The 23,221-nt window shown below is 42.1% G+C and overlaps 1 protein-coding gene and 1 long non-coding RNA gene across 2 annotated transcripts in view; one reads left to right on the top strand and one right to left on the bottom strand.

The window, feature by feature from the left end:
- Positions 1–14,406, top strand: part of TGFB1 (transforming growth factor beta 1) — a 71,456-nt gene extending 57,050 nt beyond the window's left edge. The window contains exons 4-7 of the mRNA XM_089684257.1: positions 3,929–4,027; positions 6,467–6,614; positions 9,628–9,781; positions 12,360–14,406. Of these exons, the coding sequence (XP_089540383.1) occupies positions 3,929–4,027; positions 6,467–6,614; positions 9,628–9,781; positions 12,360–12,518 (560 nt within the window). The 3' untranslated portion in view covers positions 12,519–14,406. The remainder of the gene's footprint in view (positions 1–3,928; positions 4,028–6,466; positions 6,615–9,627; positions 9,782–12,359) is intronic.
- Positions 1–23,221, bottom strand: part of LOC149456963 (uncharacterized) — a 129,019-nt gene that overhangs the window by 98,832 nt on the left and 6,966 nt on the right. The window lies entirely within an intron of this gene.

Consider the following 23,221-nt stretch of genomic DNA (forward strand, 5'->3'; position numbering starts at 1 on the left):
TCCTCAACCAAACTGTCAAACCATCAAATGGCAGTGTCATAACTGATCACATGCAGCACCATGGCAGTTGCAGATCAAAGAGATGCAGCTTCCTTGGCTGTAAAGGATAGGAGGGTTTAATTCCGCGTTAAAGCAGATTGGCCTCTAAAAAATGTATCAGTGCCTAAAACTGGAGAACAATAGAGCATGTGCACAGCAGGGTGACACATTGTTTTACTGCCTTTTAAACAGTACAGACCAGGGGCGGACTAACCATTCGAGCACTTGGGCACTGCCCGAGGGCCCGGGGTCAGTATGGGGCCCCATTAAATGCCCCTGGTACTTTTTATAGGCTTTTTTGGGTGTGCTTTGAGTGTGGGCAAGGACACAGGGGCCCCATGATCCCCTATTGCCTGGGGGCCCCATGAGTTGTCAGTCCGCCCCTGGTACAGACACTTATTTGTAATGTTTTACATAGCTATACCTGCAAGTGGGACCAACCTAAAGTGATGTAACATGCAGGACCTGATTTTCTGACTTTCCACTTTAACTTTCAAAAAACAGTTACATCTCTGGCATGCCAGGATTGCTAACTGTCACATTTGCTTGTGCTCTCAAACTGTCAGACCATCAAATGGCTGGTCCCATAACTGATCAGATGCAGGGGCGAACTGACCATTTGGAAACTCGGGCACTGCCCGAGGGCCCGGGGTCAGTAGGGGGCCCCATGAGATGCCCCTGGTACCTTTTTCATAGGCTTGAGTTTGGGCAAGGACACAGGGGTCAAATGATCCCCTATTGCCTGGGGGCTCCATGAGTTGTCAGTCCGCCCCTGATCACATTTGCAGCATCATGGCATTTGCAGATCAAACAGAGAATTAGATGGCAGCTTCTATGGCTGAAAAGGATTAGGAGGGTTTAGTTCCACTTTAAAAAAAGAAGCAATGTTATTCGTGGATATAAATGACTGCACACTGTATATGTGCACCTTAAAGAGGAACTAAACCCACTGATTGATCTGCTTCCCAAGGCTCCATGCACACTAGCTTTTTTTAAGCTCCTAGAAGTTATTATGAGCATTTTGTTTTCTGCTCCTAGAAGCTAATAGTGTTATCCTATGTCCCCATGCACACTATTTTATGCTAGAAGCGTTTTTCAAGCTTCATCGTTTAAGCACTAGATACATTTTCCTTGTAGAGTTTTTTGAAGCTTTTTCACATCAGAAAAAACACTGAACGCTCCTAAGGCTCAGTTCACACTAGCTTTGTCAGCAGGCGTCAGACAGGCGTTTGAAAAGTGTTTTTAACGCTTCTCAAATGCCTATGAAAATTCTGAACATGGCAGCACACAGTGCTGTTCACACGGAAGCGTTAATGTCGCGTCGCAGCAACACGGATGTCTTGTGTCAAGTCAGGAGGAGTTGAAGTCTCCCATTCGAGTCTATGGTGCTGCTCCGCAAACGCCTGGTGCGGTTGCGAGGCGGTTGCAGAGCATTATTACCATTTAACTTCATTATAGGCGTTTGTGGTGCGGTTTTAACACTTGACAAACGCCTATCAACCGCCTCAAAACCACGCATAGGGCTTTTGGGGAGCTTTAAAAACGCTTCCCAAACGACTGTCTAACGCCTGTCAAATGCTATAGGGGCGTTTGGCAAGAGTTAGAAATAAAGTCAAGTGTGAACGAGCCCTAAATGCTTCTAAATGCTACTAAAACACCCCTAACAGCTTTTTTTGAGCGTTTTATCTTTTTTTAATTTTTCATGTAATTCTATTATAATATAATATAATTAAAAAAACTGTAAAAATACTAATAAACCGCTAACGCTATTAAAATGCTACTAAAAAGCTACTACAAGCTGGCAAAAAAATGCTATTATCAGCAATTTTCATCCAGCGTTTTTTTTCTAGCATTTTTGAGCTTATAAAAAAACCACTAGTGTGCATGGAGCCTAGAATCTTTACATTCAAAAAATGTATATTATATAGGGCGCGCTTGTTGGAGCCCAGCCTCTGTAGCTGTAAGATAAAGGTGCCAGTTGGATATCAGGGATGGATGGATGGATGGATGGATGGGAGCAGTTACACTGAGCTCTTCTTAGAGTAGAAGCAAGGCTCTAATGCAGTAACAAGAAAAAGAGAGGACGGCGCCTCTAAGTGCAGTATTGACAATTTATTTAGTAAACAATGGAAAATTTGCACTTACAAGATAAACGGTTAAAAAGACTCATCTTGTGGTAATTAGATCCAGGTGGGACATCCAGCCGTCCAGCAGCAAACTATGTCTATAGGATTAGAAAGTAGAGTCCAGGATGTGCCTGTGCATCAAAAATGAAGCTTGGAGAGCAGAGTCAGATGTAGCAGGTGAAGGGGGCGGTAATGCATTTCGGAGCATGCTCAATAGGCTTCTTCTCTGAAGAATAGGCTCTGAAGGTCTGAAGAAGGAGCCTATTGAGCATGCTCCAAAATGCATTACCGCCCCCTTCACCTGCTACATCTGACTCTGCTCTCCAAGCTTCATTTTTGATGCACATCCTGGACTCTACTTCCTGATCCTATAGACATAGTTTGCTGCTGGACGGCTGGATGTCCCACCTGGATCTAATTACCATACCATGAGTCTTTTTAACCATTTATCTTGTAAGTGCAAATTTTCCATTGTTTACTGAATAAATTGTCAGTACTGCACTTAGAGGCGCCTTCCTCTCCTTTTCCTTTACATTCAAAGCCCTGAATGATAACTGTTACAGTTGCCTGTGAACTCAACAGAACTGTCAAGCCATCAAATGTCTGGTGTCATATTTGATGACATGTACAACACCATGACACCTACAGATCAAACAGAGGATAAGGTGGCAGCTTCCTCAGTTGTAAAGGACAGGAGGGTTTAGTACTGCTTTAAAGAGAGACAATCAGAAATGGATGTTTGTAGGAATCTGAATCTGTGTTCCTATGCTGTTATAATAGAGCAGGTTTAACCCTTAGGCCCCATTCTCACCTGAGTGTAGCATATTTGTGCGTGATTTGTTCAGGCAGTTTTCAGGCTTTTTGAGTTCTGACATTTTTGTATTAGCCAATAGAGAAAAATGTCATCTGTAACATCAATTATTGCCATGTTTTGCCATGCCAGAAAAAAACTCTTGGTTGTGTGACAAAATGTGCTAAAGCACATGAAAACGCGCGATTTGCGCATTTCCAAGTATTTCTATGGGAATGAAAACTAGTAACAAATGCATCACTTTGCCCAAATGGAGCTTCAAAAGTAGCTCCAAAACTTTTTTGAGCTTCAAGCGTTCTGCTTCAGGCAACTTAGAGTGGAGATGTGAACCATCTCCATAAAGTAATATTGATTTTTTTTCTCCCTGAGCATTTTGAAACTTCAAGCTTCGCACTACACAACGCTCAGGTGTGAATGGGGCCTAAGGCACAGCTGTATGTTCTGGTATTTACCTGTATTCTCTCCCTGTTAGGGCAAAAAAACTGGCCCAGTGTTGGGTTGTTGGGCTTCAGTGGAGGCTGCTTTGTCTCTTGCACGTGTTCAGGATTAAAAAGTTACCACTTTTTGGGCTGCCGGAGAAGGAAACACTTGTCAATCAACAAATCTTCTCGTGTTCTATGATATATTCCTGACAGCGTAGTAAGATATACAGCTTTTTGAGTATTTGTTGTCAGTCCTGAGCTCAGGCAGCAATTAGGATGGCCTTACAACTCAACATTTCCATGACAAGGAAAGAAAACAAGTAAATACCAAAAAAAAATCTGATAATCCCTGACAGCAAGGCTGCAATGTTAATACATTTCAAGAGTAGAGTCTCCAATTCTTTGAGATGCCAATTGGTGACTTTTTAAAGTTTGCATCCCAATGTCTACTGGTAGCAGCACAGTTTTCATGTATAGTGCCCATGAGAATGATACTGCTTTAGCACATCTAGAACTGTTTGTATTTTCAGGTATTACTCCATCTTCCACAAGCGAGAATCAAAGTTTCAAACTGCAAATGCCTTGCTCTTGTTCGGGCACCAAGGAAGAAGAACCGCTGGAAATTGGTGGTAAGATAGGAAGCAAAAATATTCTTTTTAAACATGGTCAGAAAAATAACTGTTTTAATCTACACACTTTGCAATCCAGAAAATGCCCAGCACTTTCCCCATCCAGCCAGCACTTAATGTCTATATAAACTGTACATTTTAGGTTTATGTACATATGACAGTCTAAACAAGTACCAAAATCCAGTTACTATGTTATGCACGAGCCTTATAAAGTGAACAAAAACTTCCTTTACGTTCCCTGACTAAGTATTTTCCTCCTCCATTTGTGTCTCACATGCTCCCCCTCCCAGACACTGCAGCTCACAGTGGTTGGTTTCAGCAACAGAGGTAGGGCAGTGGGCAGGACTAAGAGTGGCTACAGGATAGTGAATCAGCAGTGACAATGCCGATAGCCACAGCACCTGCAACATCCCCCCATTCCACAGTAGTGCAAGGTGGCACAGCCTACATGAGAGTGGCAACTTCACTTTAAATTTAGAAGCAGTCCAGCATAGTTGTCCCACCGTCACAGGAAGCTGCACTAGGTGGACATAAGTGCTGCAGAACATGTATTTTTTGGGAGGCCATAGTTCTACTTATTTTTTTACAAATATTTGCAAATAAATGTGAATCCACTCAGCAGTGTCAAGGCATCTCTTTAAAATGTAGTCCAACTCTAAACTGTCTACGATCCCAAATTTATATTTATACCTACGCCTGGGGACACACACTTGAAACTGTTGTGTTATATGTATCTTTGTACCTGATAAATAAATGTCTCTGAAAATCACAGAAGAAAACCGGAGTGCTGCAATTGTTAGAAGTATATGTGTGTATAGGTAGTGCTTACCCCCAAGGAGCCGCTGTTTTCTTGAGTCCTCTGTTCCCAGAGCCCACGACTCTGTAAGCATAACTGACACACCCAGGATGAACAGGGTATATTTATTGTGACATATATATGCAGCAACCAAAGAAATGTAAATGGAAAACATCCCTCAAACATATATATAAAACAGTAGCAAATACAAGAGGGCATTTAATTTGTAAACAAATATACTGTGTATAAACATTAGTAAATAGGATATAAAATTGATAATAAGCCAATGGTCCAGAAGATGTCCGTAAGCCCTATACTGGGGATGGTCCTGCCTAGAGGGTCAATGTTACAATAACAGTCTGTCACTCTTTATTAAACCCTTTCCCTGCTGGCCAGCAAGTTGAGCTAAGATTTGGTATTGGAGCGCTCAAGATAAGTTCCTCCTAACCCAGGTATAGGCATCTTCACTGTGTCCCAAACAAACAATACTGTTCCTCTTTAAAGTGGTAGTACACAGCAGCTAAAAAAAAAAAAATTCCCTGCAAGTTAATGTCATAATGTACTAGTATGTATCACATACTAGCACATTATGAAGGGCCTTCCTTAAAATGAAGCCTTCCAGTGGTACCCTATCACCTCTGCAGAGGCTTCCATCTTTACCTGCTCTTCCTTCCAGGTTTGCAAGCTCTGGCCTTCTGACTGGCTGAGCCGCAATGTCATCACTCTTGGGCCTCAGCACAGTGCTCTGAAGGAACGGCACAGGTATGCCATTCCTTCAGAGCGCATGCATTGGATCTCAAAAAGAGCGAATATCTCCTAAACGATGCATGTTTAGGAGATATTCATTTTACCTACAGGTAAATTTTATTATAAGTGTTCCTGTAGGTAAAAGTATAAAAAAAGGAGTTTACTACCACTTTAATAGGGTGCAGTAGGGTTTGGCCAGCTGCCTCTCACCAACTCCTGAGGTCACAGCTGGTCTCGTTCTGCAGGTCAGCAACAATCAGGCAGTGGAACCAGTCAGCATCGGTGGTGTTCTCATGTACCAGCAGATATCAGTTCCTCTGTCTTTCTGTGTCCCTGATGCGGTGGAAAACATTTTGGCACTAGGGCCTTTCTTTTCCACTCCACAAAGCCCCGTTAATTCTGTGATGTGTATTTCCTCTACCAATCTGATATGCAAGCTCAATCTGTCTGGGGACTATCTCTCACACAAGTCTCAGTTTTTCCCTGCAGGCTCTAGTTGTCCCAGAATGCCCAGCAATCCATATCCCCTTCCTCTGTGTCCTCCTCTAGCCAATCACTATCTGTCCAGCATACACATCGGCTAACCCAAAATGACACTTCCTTTTGTGGTTATGGCACAAGCAGTGAAGGAAAACCTCCCCAATGGAACACAGATGTCAAAAGAAACTAATTGGGGGCTATAAACCTCCCTTATACCATCCAAAATGAAAAAAAAAACAAATTTTGGCTTTTGTTCTACATGATTACATGCTGATAACTCAAAATGATGGACTAAACATCAGATTCCAAAAAAATTGTTCACAGTTTCGGCTGCTGTTGCATTTCGTGTTAAAATAATAGCACTATGGTCAATAGCAGATGGAGTAAGCCAGCAGATGTTCTACTTTAATTTTCAGGGTTCTCGAAAAAACGAGGAGACATGGAAGGGCTCTCACGGAATGAATTCCCCCCCTACCTCCTAATCACGTACACCCCAGAGTGGCGAATGGAGCAGACTCCCAGCACCCGCCGCAAGAGAGCAGTGGATGAGGAATACTGCCGCACGTTAGTATCCAATTCACAAAATTTATATAACATATGTCAATTGTTCAGTATGTAGCCATGCACAGTAGGAATTAACATAGGCAAGAGAGGGGCCCTTAATTTTAAAAAGCAAAGTTTGTATTTGTCTTTTATGACACTCTTTGTTTTGGGGGGATGTAGAGAGGTTTTATATTACAGTTACATGCAAACACACAGAGGGTACTTACTATTTCTTGTTACAATTTAGAATTGGAGAGGTTACTTTAAAATGACGCTCTGTTACAAATAGGATTTTGCTATCTTCTCAATATCAGGAGCCTGATTAGCAGGTACATTTTTCACTTACATCCATTTTTTTTTTAATTTAATGATGTGCAACAGACACAATAAAACGTTGACATCACATAAATTGCAACAGGTTACATAATGCTTAAGTCACATCTGGAATGCCAGGGCGCCAATGTGAGGTATGTATAAAATAAGTACAATAAACAGCCATCGTAATGTGCAGCAGTATGTATAAATAATTAAACAGATGGTATAGATTAAGAAGTTATAGGCAAACAGTCCCATCAATAGTGACAAAAGTACATGAATATAAGCACATCATATGAGACCGCTCTGAGGAAGAGGCTAGTCCTCGAAACGCGTCAGTCATTTTGGATGTCCATCATTCTCATCACCATTCAGAAACGCAGTGCGAATTTGACAGAGCTGTCTCATATGATGTGCTTATATTCATGTACTTTTGTAAGTAGAATACCTTCTTTTAAATTTAATAAACATACTTTTAAAGGTAATGCACAAGGCTGGTGCGCCCTCTGTTTTGTTTTTCTCTATTAGTACTTTTGGACTCCCCGGTTCTTTGAAGGCAGCAAGGCATGCATATTCCAAGACATTCGTTCATTCGTTGTGTGATTCCTATGACATAGAGTCCATCCCTAAGAGCAGGAGTATTTGGGTTTTCCACTTTCCCATCAATAGTGACAGTTTGGGTGCAATCCCTACTCACTAGGAGAGTTCCCCCACACAAGGAGAGTTTCTGCATACATGGGATACAGGTCCGAGCAGCATTTAGGAGGTGTTTAAGAAAGGATTTGTGATACCTCCTCCTAGAAAGAGGGGTGAGGTTGAGTAGAACTGCAGCAGCTTATCCTGAATGGAGATATCCGTAAATTTATGGATAAGTTGGAGTATGGACTGCCAGAAAGAGCGTAATTTTCGGCACTCCCAAAAAATGTGAAGAATAATGCCCACATGTAGGCCGCAGTGCCAACATCAGTCCATTTGTTGTGGGAAATTTTTGGCAAGAATTGATGGAGTCCTATACCAGTGTGTAACTACTGTATATGTGATATATATATATATATTGTGATATGGGGGATTCTTAGCTCAATGGTAGATGCTTTTTTTAGTGAGTTCACGCCAGACAGGAATTAAACTTAAGGGCCTGTTAGCCCACTTTTATTAAATAGTAACTGAAAAGTCCGTTCAACACAAGGTTTCCACGCTGGGGGCTTCAACTTCACTCAAAATAATACACAGTGAAAATGCAGAGCCACCTGGCTCTCTGGTTAGCAGTACCTCTGCTTGGCTTGGTCTCCTAGACGACTGGCTATTCAGGCTCTCTCAGCCTAGGTGACAGCTCTTTTCTGTTCAAGCCCCACATGGCCTCTTGACAGTTTTCCCTGTACCTTAGCTTTCTTCCTCCAGAGACTCACAGATTCCCTCCAGCCCCTTGGACTCACTGGCCTCTGCAACTTCCTCAGCCTCCCAGCCCTCTCTTGGTCTCCAAGACTCTTGTAGCTGGCCAGACTTTTCCAGTCCTTGGGCCCAGAATCCCCCTCACAGGTGTTGTAGTCTCCACTAGGAGCTTCCAGGTCTCCTGACAGGGCTCTGTCTTCAGGCTTGCAGCAATAGCAACTGCTATTCCACCTCCACCACTTTTGAGCTATGCTTAGATCTGCCTTATAACAAGTGTGTGCACCCGGACACAGACACACACTGCAGAACATCTGAAAAACCTGGACACAAGACTGAAGACTCCGTTTCATCCAATACTCTTTGAAGCCTTCAAGCTTACAGCCCCAATCCAGACTTACCAAATCCAGAGAAAGCTTAAAACATAGCTTTCTCTGCTTGCAAAACATTTGCTGGAGCCTCTCAAACTGACTGTTCGAGAGTCCTGTGTTCTTCTCAAACCCATTTCCACAGTGACAGAGCCTCTCACTGTCAATATATATATATATATATATATATATTAGTAAAATTATTGGAATATATTTTTCAAAATAAAAACATTATCAAAGAAAATAAAAAGAAAATAAAAATGCCCCCGTAGTAGCCAAAACCAATATGCATACAGTATATGTTTATATCTGGTGCAGACAGATACTTTATTGTACCTCACTTTACTTCAACGTGGCTGAAGGTTTTTTACTTTTATGCATTTTATGCATGGAGGTAAAAAAACCTACTGTGTTTTATGGAACAAAAAATCTACTGTGTGCAGCTCCCCCCCCCCCCCCCCTCAGTCCCCTAACACTTACCTGAGCCCTATATCAATTCAGCACTGTGCATGGGAGCAGCGGCTCTCCCGGGTCTCTCTCTCATTGCCTGAGACACAGCAGCAGGACTCCCACTGCTGTCAATCACAGACAGTAGGAAAGAGTGGGGTGCGTTGCCAAGCCATGCTCTGTGTGTCTTATAGACACACAGAGTGGGGCTCAGGAAAAGCACACGAGTGCCCCCATAGCAAGCAGCTTACTATGGGGGCACTCAACAGGAGGAGGGGCCAGAAGCACCAACGGGGGACTCAAGAAGAGGAGGATCAGGGCTGCTCTGTGCAAAACTATTGCACAGAGCAGGTAAGTATAACATGTTTGTTATTTTTTTTAAAATTAGCTTTTAATATAATTTTAACCTATCACAATACACCAACACCAGCTGAAGCTCTTATACAAATGCCGACATTGTGAGAGTGGATGGAAAATTTAAAAAACCCTTTAAAGAAAAGTTTGTGTTTCTATTACAGGAACAGTGGGAAGAACTGCTGTTTAAAACCCCTTTATATTAACTTCCGAAAGGACCTTGGTTGGAAATGGATTCATGAACCTAAAGGATATGAAGCCAATTATTGTTTAGGAAATTGTCCATTTATCTGGAGTATGGACAAACAGTACAGCAAGGTAAGCCCTGGAGTATAGTGGCAACTGAGTATGAAGGGCTCTTCCAGCAAGGAGAATGATAAAGATGGTCACGGTAAATAAACAATGGAAGGGCCAGTGACGGACTGACAAGTTATGGGGCCCTCAGGCAATAGGGGATCATGGGGCCCCTGTGTCCTTGCCCACACTCAAAGCACACCCAAAAAACTTGTAAAAGGTACCAGGGGCATTTCATGGGGCCCCCTACTGACCCGGGCCCTCGGGCAGAGCCCGAGTGCTCGAATGGTCAGTCCGCCCCTGGGAAGGGCTAAATGCACCAAGATTGGTAATCCACAAAAAGACTTAATTTAAGTTCCCAAAATTCAGAACAGCACAAGGTGAATTCTGATTGATTTGTAAGGGGTACTGTACCTTGCACTTGTCCCAGCCACTGTAGAGAGAGGCTATGGGACATGGAGTAAGTGTCTCCATCTGCAGGGTGACACAGAAAGAAAGTGAGCTATAAGATATGGGGTTTGGGGTTTGTTAATCCCAATGAAAGGTGAAGCAGACAGAAGGGGGGGGGATATGAGACATGGATTCTGTCCCTACCACTAAAGGGTTATACATCTAAAAAGGAGCTATGAAACATGGAGTTTGTCTTTCCTACTGAAAGGTTACATAGCTAGAAGGGATCTAAGAGATATAGGGGTTCTTATACTAAAACTTGAGAGTGCAAAATCTGGGGCAGCTCTGCACAGAAACCAATCATCTTCCAGGTTTTATTATCAAAGCTTAACTGAACAAGCTGAAGTTAGAAGCTGATTGGCTACCATGCACAGCTGCACCAGGTTTTGCACTCTCCAATTTTAGTAAATCAACCCCATGGAGTCCATCCGTCCCTTTGCAGGGGGAAACAGACCTAATGAAGCTATGAGACATGGAGTCTGTCCCTCCCACTGCCATTGAGTGGTATGTACAAGGTGTGACAATTTAATTCCCATAATGCCTGTGCAATAGCACTTTGGTGGTGAACATGCTTATGCTGAACATTCCATGAAGGAACCAAGTGATTTTGAATAGCATAGGCAGTTTAACTAGGGGCAGGAAGATGTCCAAGTTGACGCAAGAAGTGAGCAGCCAAAAATGCAAAGGACGGTGTCAGGGACTGCGGGTCTCGCCCGCGGCGCACAGGTCTGCGCATGCGCAGATTGCCTAGGTGCACCAATGTGCAGGCACTAGGACCTGGGCATCCGCGGCAGCAGTTGCGGCCGCGCATGCGGGCGCGCGCCTGGCACCAATGACGGTGCAGGGTGCACTATTTAAACTGGCAAGGCGGTGATCAAGTTGCCGCAAGGTCTAGTTCCTGTACCTGTGTTTCTGAAGTGCATTCCTGTTGCCGATCCTGCTTGTCCTGAATTGTGTTGACCTTCTCCTGCTCTGATCCCCGGCTTGTCCCTGACTATTCCTCTGCCTGTCGTTAATGTTACTATTGGACCTCCCGTTGCTGAACCTTGGCTGGTGACCCGGCTACTCTCTGTCTACTGCTTGGTACCTACCCACCGCCACCGTTACGGACCCGGCTAGTCTGACCATACTCACTCCTGACTGTCATCCATCCATCCTGCTCGGGACTTGGCCTTGCCAGCCTCTTCACATCAGGCTCATCCCTGGCACATACCCTCAGCGGGACCCCTCTACCACAGTTGGGTGCACTCAGGGGTCGCGACCTGGTTTCAGTCTTGCACCAAGTCCATCCCCACCATCAGGGGCTCTGGTAAAAAGGCAGACTGGGACTTAGACTCCACGTCCTGGGGAATCCCATTCTGTGGATCACTAGAGATCCCGCCAGGCAGTGTCTGACAGATGGATGCAAATATGGAAAATGAAAAGGATACTGGAATCTGATCAGAGGAAAAGACCTCTGAAAACTCTGGCCTGACAAGTTGATTCTCCACCATGACAGTGCTCCTGCACATGATGCGTTACGTGTTTGCAAGTTCCTGGCCCAGAAATCCATTCTGAAACTTGACCAACCACCTTATTTCCCTGACTGACCACCCTGTGATTTTTGGCTGTTTCAGAAATTAAAAAATGCCTTAAAAGGACACAGATTTGATGACATTCTGAACATCCAGTGCACTGCAACAAAAATACTGCACGGCATTCCGGAAAACTAATTCCATAAATGTTTCTGGCAGTGGTATTATTATAGAGGATTTATATAGCGCCAACAGTTTACGAAGCGCTTTACAACATAAGGGCAGACAGTACAATTACAATACAAATGAATACAGGAGGATTCAGAGGGCCCTACTCGTTCGAGCTTACAATACAGTCATCTAGAAAAGTGCATCATCTCACAAGGGGACTACTTTGAAGGTGACAACCTCCACTAGTGTATAGGAAAGGAAACATTTTATTTTACAGTTCAGTCCTGGAATTAAATTGTCACACCTTGTACATACTTGCTCTGAGTCAGTGACGCAAAATATTGAAGCATAAAGAAAACAGTACAGTGTCTTTATTTGTTTTTAGCAATAGGAGAAAGCTTTCCTAGCGCTTGAACAAGCAACAGCTCTGACAATTTTTAATAAAGCCCAATGTTTGTTGGTTTCAGGTCCTGTCTCTATATAACCAGAACAATCCAGGAGCCTCTATCTCGCCATGCTGTGTACCAGAAGTCTTGGACCCACTCCCTATTATCTACTACGTGGGCCGAACAGCGAAAGTGGAGAAACTGTCAAACATGGTGGTCCGATCTTGTCAGTGCAGCTGAGACTTAACACTGGAGGTCAGAGGTTAAGGAAACAACACGGTACTGGACTTTGCTACCACCAACATTAAACAGAGACACCTGTGGTCTACACTTGCCTTTGCACTCTGAACTTTCATATCTGAGGTCTTAGGTTAAAAGAAACTTTCCTCTCTTGTGCTTTCAGTGTGCTTGGGTTCAAAGTTCAGCAGACAGTATTCCTGCTAAGTACAAATAGCTGCTCAGCAAAACCACCAGTAAACAGTAACTCACCATTTTCCCTGCAAAGTTCAACACTCCTGAAGAGCCTTGCCCTTCTACTCCCTTTGGTATACAAACTACAGTCACATTGTTTTTTTTAATGTATGTCATTGGGAAACACCAAAGTCAAACTGGAATTTACAAGCCTAGTAAGCATGCCAAGAAAACCATGGACAAGCAAAGAAAATCCAAAAATGTTTCCTCTTCCACTATGGCTATGCCTTTCTTCTGCTGGCTGTGCCAGCTTGGTAGAGTGGTGAACATGAAGCCTAGATGATATATCAGTCATTGCCAAGGAAATGAACTAAGGAGTGGTGGAGGCTGCTCAGCGCATCTGAGCAGAGATTTAAGTCTATTCAGACCAGTGACATGTCAGGGTACTTTCACTCCTTTGGAAAAAGTCACAGTTGCCCCATTACTGGTCTTGTCTTGGGCAACAAAAGATAACAGACTGCTATGTATTATATGCTATGCTTTATGAATGAGACGTAGTTCCAAGAGTGCCTCAAATCAGGTAGGATGAGTTGATGTGCAGGTTGTCCCTGTACTGTGGCATCATATAACCCACCAATTGCTGCTGTACCTATATCCACTACCACAATTGCTGTCTTGATTGTCTTCATTATAAAGAATACAGTAATGCATTTGATTCCATAGCATACACAGAGATCCACAGGCACATTTAATTGACCCAAATGAGACTGCTCCATTTTTAACCAGCCAACCCTGGGCCCTTAAAGCCAGTAAATATAGAATACATAAAATAATTACCTCAGCTGCAGAAACTGCTGTTCTGGTACTTTACAGTGGTAAGTTATATGACCAAAATTTTAGGCATTGCTTTTGTGATGCCTGCCTGCTGAAGGGGGAATTGAAATAACGTAGAGCCCCTGGCTGATCTTCCCCTTCAAAAGATCTCAAAAGACCAGTTGGGTTCTGGAGGAGCAGTTAATGCAGCCAGGGTTAAGTTTCAAGGCTTCTGTTACCTTTGCTGTCTAAAAGGTAGAAGCAATGAAAAAAACTTGCTTTTGAAAAGCCACTTTATAGTATTAATAGTAGACAGAGGCTTACAGGTGCTTAGTAACCATCATGAAAAGCCAAGTTCTGCTCCTGGAGCTCCTGGAGCCATGTCATAGCTGCTGTCAGTGAAGATGCTGGCCAATCTGTCCTTCTTACAATTTTGCCATGATTCACTTATAAGAGTCAGTCAGGCTCTACTGCTGACTCTTACATGAGTCAATGACAGTATGTGAAGCAGACAAATTATTTGGAATCCTAGAAACTAAAATTTCTGGAGAGGGGGGGGTGTACAATTCGCAGAAATAATGTATTAATGGACATCGTATTTAAATTACAAAAAATTCCACTAAAAGTTGTCAGCAATTCTGCTTCTTTGGAATGAAATGGAAATGGTGCCTACTCAGGGAAAACAAACACATAAAAAGACCATTAATTTCAGTGATGGACAATAATTCAGGGTGAACGGTAAACACCTGACATACATTGACTAATTGCAGTGGTTTGGAAGGCAGATTATTTCTCTTTCTAAGGTAAAATTTTGTCTTTATCAGTTTTTTTTAATATAGTTTGACTTTCTTATTTAAAAATAAATGATTTAAAGTTCATAAATAAAATTGGTACTTGGAAAAGATGTGTGTGTGTTTATTGAAAAAAAGTTTTAAAAGACAGTTTTTAGTAAAGGGAAAATCAGCTAAGAACTGTCTGCATCTAAACTGACTGCATAACATACGCACAATGCAATGTCAAATAGTTAAAGTGAACCTTGCAGTAAAAATGTGATCTGTTGAAAATACTGAGACCCCTCATGGATAGCAGCTTTACAGTAAGAAATGCTATTAAATTTATTTTCCTTACCCCCAACTTCCATCTGAGGTGCCAATGTGATAGTGACGTCAACCTCCTTTTAGCAATCTGCTGTAAATGCTAAGACCCCTCACAAATATCAGCTTTACAGTGAAAAAGCTAATAAAAATACTTACCTTACTCATGATTTCCACCTGTGACGCCTAGGTGAAAGTGAAAGCAACCTCCTCCTGGTGAGATCCCGAGGAATGCTGGGAATCCTAGAACACAGGAGAACACAAACACTGTGCTCGCATCCCCTCGCAATATTTGGTATGCTCAGCATTCTCCAGGATCTAGTCAGAAGCAGCATGGTGTTACCACTTGCAATATGGCAGCTGTGGGAGAGGCAAATATATTTATTAATTTTGTTTCCCCTACAGTTTTTTTTAATAACTATAAAGCTTTTATTTTTGACTGGGGATGGGAGATGATCATATGTAGTAGAGCAGTCATTTATAGTAGAGCAGCCTTTCTATACAGCATTCCAAAAGAGGTGTTTAGGGTTCCTTGGACAGTGAGCAGTGGTGATTCCGCCTGACAGTGTCAACTTAGTTTTAGAGCCATTGCGTGGACCACTTGAACATCATCTTCTCAATGATCACCAATTTACCATGTGTATTCTTACTAACTACCAATGTAAGAGACACTTATCCTCTCATTAATCGTCAATGTACCATGGTATTCTTCCTACTGACTACCAATGTAAGATGCATTTATCCTTCCATTAATTGCCAATGTACCAGGATGTTCATCCTACTGACTGCAAATGCAAGAGACATTTACCCTTCCATTCATTTTCAATGTACAAGTCTATTCTTCCTACTCACTACCAGGGCAATCTTTCTGATTAGTAACAATATAAGAGACATTTATCCTCCCACAAATTTTCAATGTACCGGGGTATTCTTCCTACTGACTACCAATGTAAGAGGCATTTATCCTCCCATCAATCCTCAATGTACAAGGGTATTCTTCCTACTAACTACCAAAGTAAGATATATTTATCCTCCCATCAATCCTCAATGTACAAGGGTATTCTTCCTACTGACTACCAATGTAAGAGGCATTTATCCTCCCATCAATCTTCAATGTACAAGGGTATTCTTGATACTAACTACCAAAGTAAGATATATTTATCCTCCCATTAGTCAATAATATACCAGCCAGGGTATTCTCCCTACTGACTACCAATGTAAGAGGCACTTATCCTCCCATCAATCCTCAATGTACACGGATGTCCTTCCTACTGACTACCAAAGTAAGAGACATTTGTCCCTCCCAATAATCATCAATGTGCCAGCCAGGGTATTCTTCCTACTGACTACCAATGTAAGAGGCATTTATCCTCCCATTGATCCTCAGTGTACTGGGGTATCCTTCCTACTGACTACCAATGCAAAGGAGCATTTATCTTCCCATTAACTGTCAATGTACCAGGATATTCTTCCAACTGACCATCAATGTAAGAGACAGTTATCCTTCCATTAATTGTGAATGTACCAGGATATTCTTCCTACTAACTACCAATGTATCGATCCTCAATGCAGCAGGGTATTCTTCCTAATGAAGAACATAGGAGGCATTCATCCTCCCACTGATCCCCAATATACCAATGTATTCTTTTTGATTAAAAAAAACCTCTAAAATAATGAAGTTAATGTTGGGTTGTTTTTGGGCAAGAACAGGCCTAGAATACTTATAATGAGCTTTTGTAACCCACAAGAGCCAATTAAAGTAAAGTGCACGCTTATAAATTTTTAAAAAATTGTCTTAAAGTGCAATAAAATCCAAGACCAAAAAAATAATCAATTGCAGCTTACCCATCCTTAGATGTGGTGGCTGCATTCTTTTCCCTTTATCAGACTTTTTTTCCATTTATTTTCAGCTTGTGATCCTGCCAGTAACCCAATTTCTGTCCTAGGATGACAAAGCTCACTTACTGTATTGTATCTATGGAGACGCAGTGTTGTCACCCTAGGACAAGAAGTGTTTTTGGACTACACAGGGAAAGGTTTTCTGTAGTACACAGGGAGAACTGGGAAAAATTCTGACTGGTCAGCACAGGCAGGGAGCACTGGCACTGGAAGTTATCAGCTCATAAAATTTCTGGGTGGATCATCATTTTTGTTGCACTTATTGATGTTAAGCAGAAGGGATCAAATAAGAGAAGTTTAGTTTTAGGATGTACTATACCTACACTTTATTCACCTTCCCTATTGACTTCAATGCATTTTACCAATATGGTGAAATTTACTATTTTACCCACAATTTCAGGGCAATGAAAACTCTCCATTTCGCTCATCCTCTTACCAATCACCAATGCAACAGGATATTCTTGCTAGTGATTACCAATGTAAGAGACATTTATCCTTGGACTGATTCCCAATGTAGTGGTGTATACTTCCTGGTGACTACCAATGTGAGAGGCATTCATCCTCCCACTGATTCCAAATGCAATGGGGTATTCTTTCCAATGGCTATCAATGTAAGAGACTTTTATCCTACCACTGATTACCAATGTGCCAGGGTATTCTTCCTAATGACTACCAGGATGAGAGCCAATAAGCTTACAATTGATCTCCAATGTACTGAGATATTCTTCTTAATGACTATGAATATGAGGGGCATTCATCCTTCCACTGATCCCCAATGTACAGGGGTATTTTTCCTAGTAACTAGCAATAATAGAGACATTCATCCTTCCACTGATACCATGTGTACCAGAGCAGTCCTTCTAATGAGTACCAATATAAGTGGCATTCATCCTACAAATGATTCCCGGTGTATTGCGGTATTCTTCTTAATGACTACCAAACTAAGAATCTTTAATCCTCCCACTGATCCCCAATGTACCACGGTATTCTTCCTAATGATTACCAATAATAAAGGCATTCATCCTCCCCAGTGTACTGGGATATTCTTCCTAGTGAAGACTATAAGAGGCATTCATCATCCCACTGATCCCCAATGTACCATGGTATTCTTCGTAATGATTACCAATAAAAGAGGCATTCATCCTCCCCAATGTGCTGGGATATTCTTCCTAGTGAAAAATATAAGAGGCATTCATCCTCCCACTGATCCCCAATGTACCACGGTATTCTTCCTAATGATTACCAATAATAGAGGCACTCATCCTTCCCAATGTACTGGGATATTCTTCCTAGTGAAGAATATAAGAGGCATTCGACCTCCCACTGATCCCACATGTACCACAGTATTCCTAATGATTACCAATAATAGAGGCATTCATCCTCCCCAGTGTACTGGGATAGTCTTCCTAGTGAAGAATATAAGAGGCATTCATCCTCCCACTGATCCCCAATTTACCAAGGTATTCTTCTTAATGATTACCAATAATAGAGGCATTCATCCTCCCCAATGTACGCGGATATTCTTCCTAGTGAAGAATATAAGAGGCATTCATCCTCCCAATGATCCCCAATGTACCGCGATATTCTTCCTAATGATTACCAATAATAGAGGCATTCATCCTCCCCAATGTACTGGGATATTCTTCCTAGTGAAGAATATAAGAGGCATTCATCCTCCCACTGATCCCCAATTTACCAAGGTATTCTTCTTAATGATTACCAATAATAGAGGCATTCATCCTCCCCAATGTACTGGGATATTCTTCCTAGTGAAGAATATAAGAGGCATTCATCCTCCCACTGATCCCCAATGTACCATGGTATTCTTCCTGAGAAAAAACTCTATATTAATGAAGCTAATGTTGGTCTTTTTTTAGACCAATGTACCAAGACCATCATTCTAAATGAGTACCAATATAAAAGGTGTTCATCCTCCCACTGATTCTCAATGTACCGAGGTATTCTTCCTAATGGCCACCAGTAATAGAGACATTCATCCTCCCACTAACACCCAATGTACCAGGGCAATCTTTCTAATGAGTACCAATATAAGAGGCATTCATCCTCCCACTGATCCACAATGTACCAGGGTATTTTTTCCTAGTGACTACCAATGTAATGGGCTTTCATCCTCCCACCAATCTCCAGTGTACCAGGGTTTCTTCTTAATGTCTAACAGTATATAGAGAGCATTCTTCCCCCCACTGACCATTATTCTATCTAATTTTCAGGAACAGCCTTTTCATATCCTTAAAAACAGCCATTACATTCCCTAAACCTTATAAATTGCTGAGAATTGGTTACAATAATCCACGAATCTGGATATTCAGCCTTAAATTAACTCTGCAGGTTTAAGATTTATGTGCCCTTGCTTAGCTTTATTTTAGTCTGAATCTGACACTTTAGCCGCTCTGCCAACTCCTTAGAGTGCAAAACAGGATCAAATAACAGAGCCCCGTATTTAAGCGGAATATAAACTGCAGGGCTCAGTTATGCCGTTAAGACTGAACTTATTCAGCTAGTTGAATGAGCAAAATTAATGGGGTCAACTGGGGTTTCCAGAAAAAAAATGACCAGTTTGAGTTATACAGATGTCAAGTGTGCATTGACACATTCCTGACAAGTAAGAAATTGAAGTAACAGTATCATTTTTCAAAACAAACTCTTTTATCATTGCAAGGCCATTCAGGAGCTCTAGTCCAGTGACTTTGCCTAGGCTCGGAAGAGGTTGTCAGTCTGCTGCAGGCAGGAGGAAGCATTTCCTCAGTCTCCTCTCCCCCACTGATCATACTTCAACATTGTAGCCATTCACATTTTATTTATTCTTTACAAGTACTGATATAGCGCCATCAATTTACGCAGTGCTTTTACACATATATATTGTACATTCACATCAATCTCCAACCCTTAAGGGGTGTACAATCTAAGGCCCCTAACTTACATTCATTCATACACATTCTAGGGCCAATTTTGACAGGAGCCAATTAACCTACCAGCATGTCTTTGGAGTGTGAGAGGAAACCGGAGTTCCCGGAGGAAATCCACATAGGCACAGGGAGAACATGCAAACTCCAGGCAGGTAGTGCTGTGGTTGGGACTTGAACCGATGACCCTAGGCGAATGTGCTAACCACTTAGCCACTGTGCTGCCCTAGATATTGTGAACACCAACAGCCAAAACTGCACAACCACCAAGATTTACAGGACTAGTGCATAAGAGCTGTGCTAGTTAAGACCCCCTACACCACCGTCTCACTCTCTCACATACCCCCTTAACATACCATTAACCTCCCTAGCGCTCTGATTACGTCAGTATTTCTGTGCTCAAAGCAGTACATTTATAAATACAAATATGCTCAGTGATAATCAATAAAATAACTTTTCTTATGTAATAATCTCCAAAAAATCCAAAATCTGTAATTATTCAAATAAAGTCCAATTTTAAATTAAAGTCCAATAAACAAATACGTGTAGTCCAAAAATTGATTCAAGTGTAACAAACTCTCCGCTGCTTGCAAAACCTTGATTACCTCAAAAAAACAAAAAAATATACATAGTGCATTATCCTTTATAAATAAAAATTAACATATAAAATCAATCCAATAATATTCACCCAAGTGAAAACACGGTTTTGCAAGCAGCGGAGAGTTTGTTACACTTGAATCAATTTTTGGACTACACGTATTTGTTTATTGGACTTTAATTTAAAATTGGACTTTATTTGAATAATTACAGATTTTGGATTTTTTGGAGATTATTACATAAGAAAAGTTATTTTATTGATTATCACTGAGCATATTTGTATTTATATTTGTACACCTCTAAGGGTAGAGGTGAAGCGTGCTTATAAATAGTTGGGAAAATTAGTGATTTACATATACAAAGCAGTACATTGTTTTCAATGGAAATATGATGTTTTTATATTGTAGGCCTGTAGTTCTTAGGAATAACTCACTGAAATCTGTCCGAACAAGAGTCTAGATAAAATTTGAAACACAAAATCATAAATTATAATATAATAATCATAAAAAATAATAATATAATAATAATAAATTTAATTCAATAATGTAATCAAACCAAAAACACTGAAATTTGAAATAGAGCGCCAAGTTCGCACATCGCTGAGCAAAGTCGCAGAATCGTTTTCAGTGTCTGATGACGAATTTCCCCACGAATCATTATCACTCAATTCTGCAAGTGGTTCTGATTTACTATCGCTGTTCTCTAGCTGGTCTAAAACTGCTTTTGACCTAAAGGGACGCTTTTTGGACACCATGGACGTTTCTCAGTTTCCAGGCAGAAAGAACAGTAAAAATGCAGGCAGGGCACAGGACAAAGCAGTAGGGACAAAATGTATGTGAAATGGTTTGATACAGTAATGTAATCCTAACAGACTACAATGTATTGTGTTTATGTCATATTTTTGCTTTTTTGAATCTCCAGTCGGTTCTGCCCCCCTGCCTACCGACGCTCGCAGGGAAGGGAACCTGGAAGACGGATCCCGGTGTAGCGGCAAGATGAGTATCCTCATGAAGATGTGTCTCCCTGACACATCTGCGCATGTCTTGGTTTCAGAGACGGTCAAGCGATCACAGAGCTACTGCATCCGATCTCTCTCCTTTCCATGATGGTTCTATCCATCTTGCGGGAGCGTCGGCTATTGATCCGCGGGATCAGCTTCAGCAGTGCGTGTACTCAGCGGTGCAGCCTAAAAGGGGTTAACTGCGGCAGTTCTGTGCTGTGGATGGCGATCGGCTACTTCTGCCGAAAACCATGACATGTGCAGATGCGTCAGGGAGACACATCTTTATGGGGATACTCATCTTGCTGCTACACCAGCATCGGCCGGAGGACATGGCTGGAGGACACGGCTGGAGGACACAGCGGGAGGACATCGCAGGATCGCAGGACAAGGTAAGTTACATTACAGTGTAATGCCGAGTGTGGCTCGGAGTTACCATTTTTGGTACTGAAAAAGCACAGCTCCCGATGTACACAGGATGATGTATTTTGGCACACTGACTTATAAAGGTCGGTGCTCCCTGTGACTGTGCATGCAGCATTGTGCTGCCATCTGTTGGCGTGTTACAAAACTAGTCTCGAAGCTTCTTGATACCACCTCGTATTTTAAATGGAACCCTTAAATATCAGCTCTAGGAAGCTGTTTTTTAAGAAACTTTTGCAGATGAGTTTAGGCAGAAGCCTCTTCTCTTTGGATTATCTCTTGGTATTGGGCGGTTCATGATGCAGAGAGTGGTGCCAACATGATGACATCAGTATCAGTCTCAGCATGTATTCACTGTGCAGGGTGCAGTGGTGACCAGGGGCGGACTGACCATTTGGAAACTCGGGCACTGCCCGAGGGCCCCGGGGTCAGTAGAGGGCCCCATGAGATGCCCCTGGTACCTTTTTCATAGGCTTTTTTGAGTTTGGGCAAGGACACAGGGGCCCCATGATCCCCTATTGCCTGGGGGCCCCATGAGTTGTCAGTCCGCCCCTGGTTAATAATATCATCTCTGAGCCAGCATCCCAGTTCAAGGAGTAGACGCTGACCCTGGATGATGCCTGAACAAAGATGGTGCAGTACTTCTAGGCAGAAAAGCAGTCTGAAGCAATTTTGGGGGGACTGTTGTTCCAGGAGGTGTTACAATTACACACAATCATACATTGCTTAGCATGCTGCACTTTGATTTTTAAACTAATCCATAAAAGACGTCTGTTGTGGTTGCAATATTAAGCATTGCAAAACACGACCAATAGTTCTTGTCACAGGAGATGCCAAACTAACTATTAATGGAATTATTTGGATTCATGATTTTCTGATAAAGAGCGGCGTGTATGAGCGGGTACACAACTGATTTCCTGCCAGTTATAATCGTCTACTTCCCGTCAGTGACATCATTGCTGATCCAGTCACAGGCAAACAGTGACTACACAATGAGGAGAGCTCACAAGTCTGTGCTGACGAATTTCCAGTTATGAGAAAAGGATATTCTCCTGGATGATAAAAACGCATGCATCATTGATCCCGCTATCTGACACATTGCATGTCAACTCAGATGAGCAATATGTTGATCTACAAGGACCACATTAATCCAGAAATCACCTTTCATTGTCCCTATGCCTTAGTCAACAAATACATGGAGAGGTTTGCATTTTTGTTCCTGCATGTGGCCAGCGCTCTGCCTCAAAATGTCATACTTGGACAAAACTGAATCAGGAAAATAAAAGTTGCTTTAACCACTTGCCTATCGGGCACTTTTACCCCTTTTGGGCCAATTTTCAGCTTTCAGCACTGTTGCAATTTGAATGATAATTGCGCGGTCATGCAACACTTTACCCATATGACATTTTTATCATTTTTTCACACAAATAGAGCTTTCTTTTGGTGGTATTTAATCACTATAAAAAAAAAAGAGAAAAAATGTGAAAAATTTTTTCCTTCACTGATGTGCATTGATGAGGCTGCACTGATAGGCAGCACTGATGAGGCAGCTATGGTGGAAATTGATGAGGAGGCACTGATGCTGCTGCACTGATATGCAGCACTGATAGGCGGTAATGATGGGCACTGATAGGCAGAACTGACTGGCAGCACTGCTGGGCACTGATGGTGTGCACTGCTGGACACTGATGAGTGGCACTGCTGGGTACTGCTGGGTGGCACTGAGGGGCACTTTTGGGGCTGCACTGATAATTAGTGCCCTTATCAGTGCAGATGTCCCCT

Source organism: Staurois parvus, unplaced genomic scaffold (assembly GCF_062004578.1).
Source record: "Staurois parvus isolate SC_StPar_1 unplaced genomic scaffold, SC_StPar_1.0 ptg000340l, whole genome shotgun sequence".
Lineage (NCBI taxonomy): Eukaryota > Metazoa > Chordata > Amphibia > Anura > Ranidae > Staurois > Staurois parvus.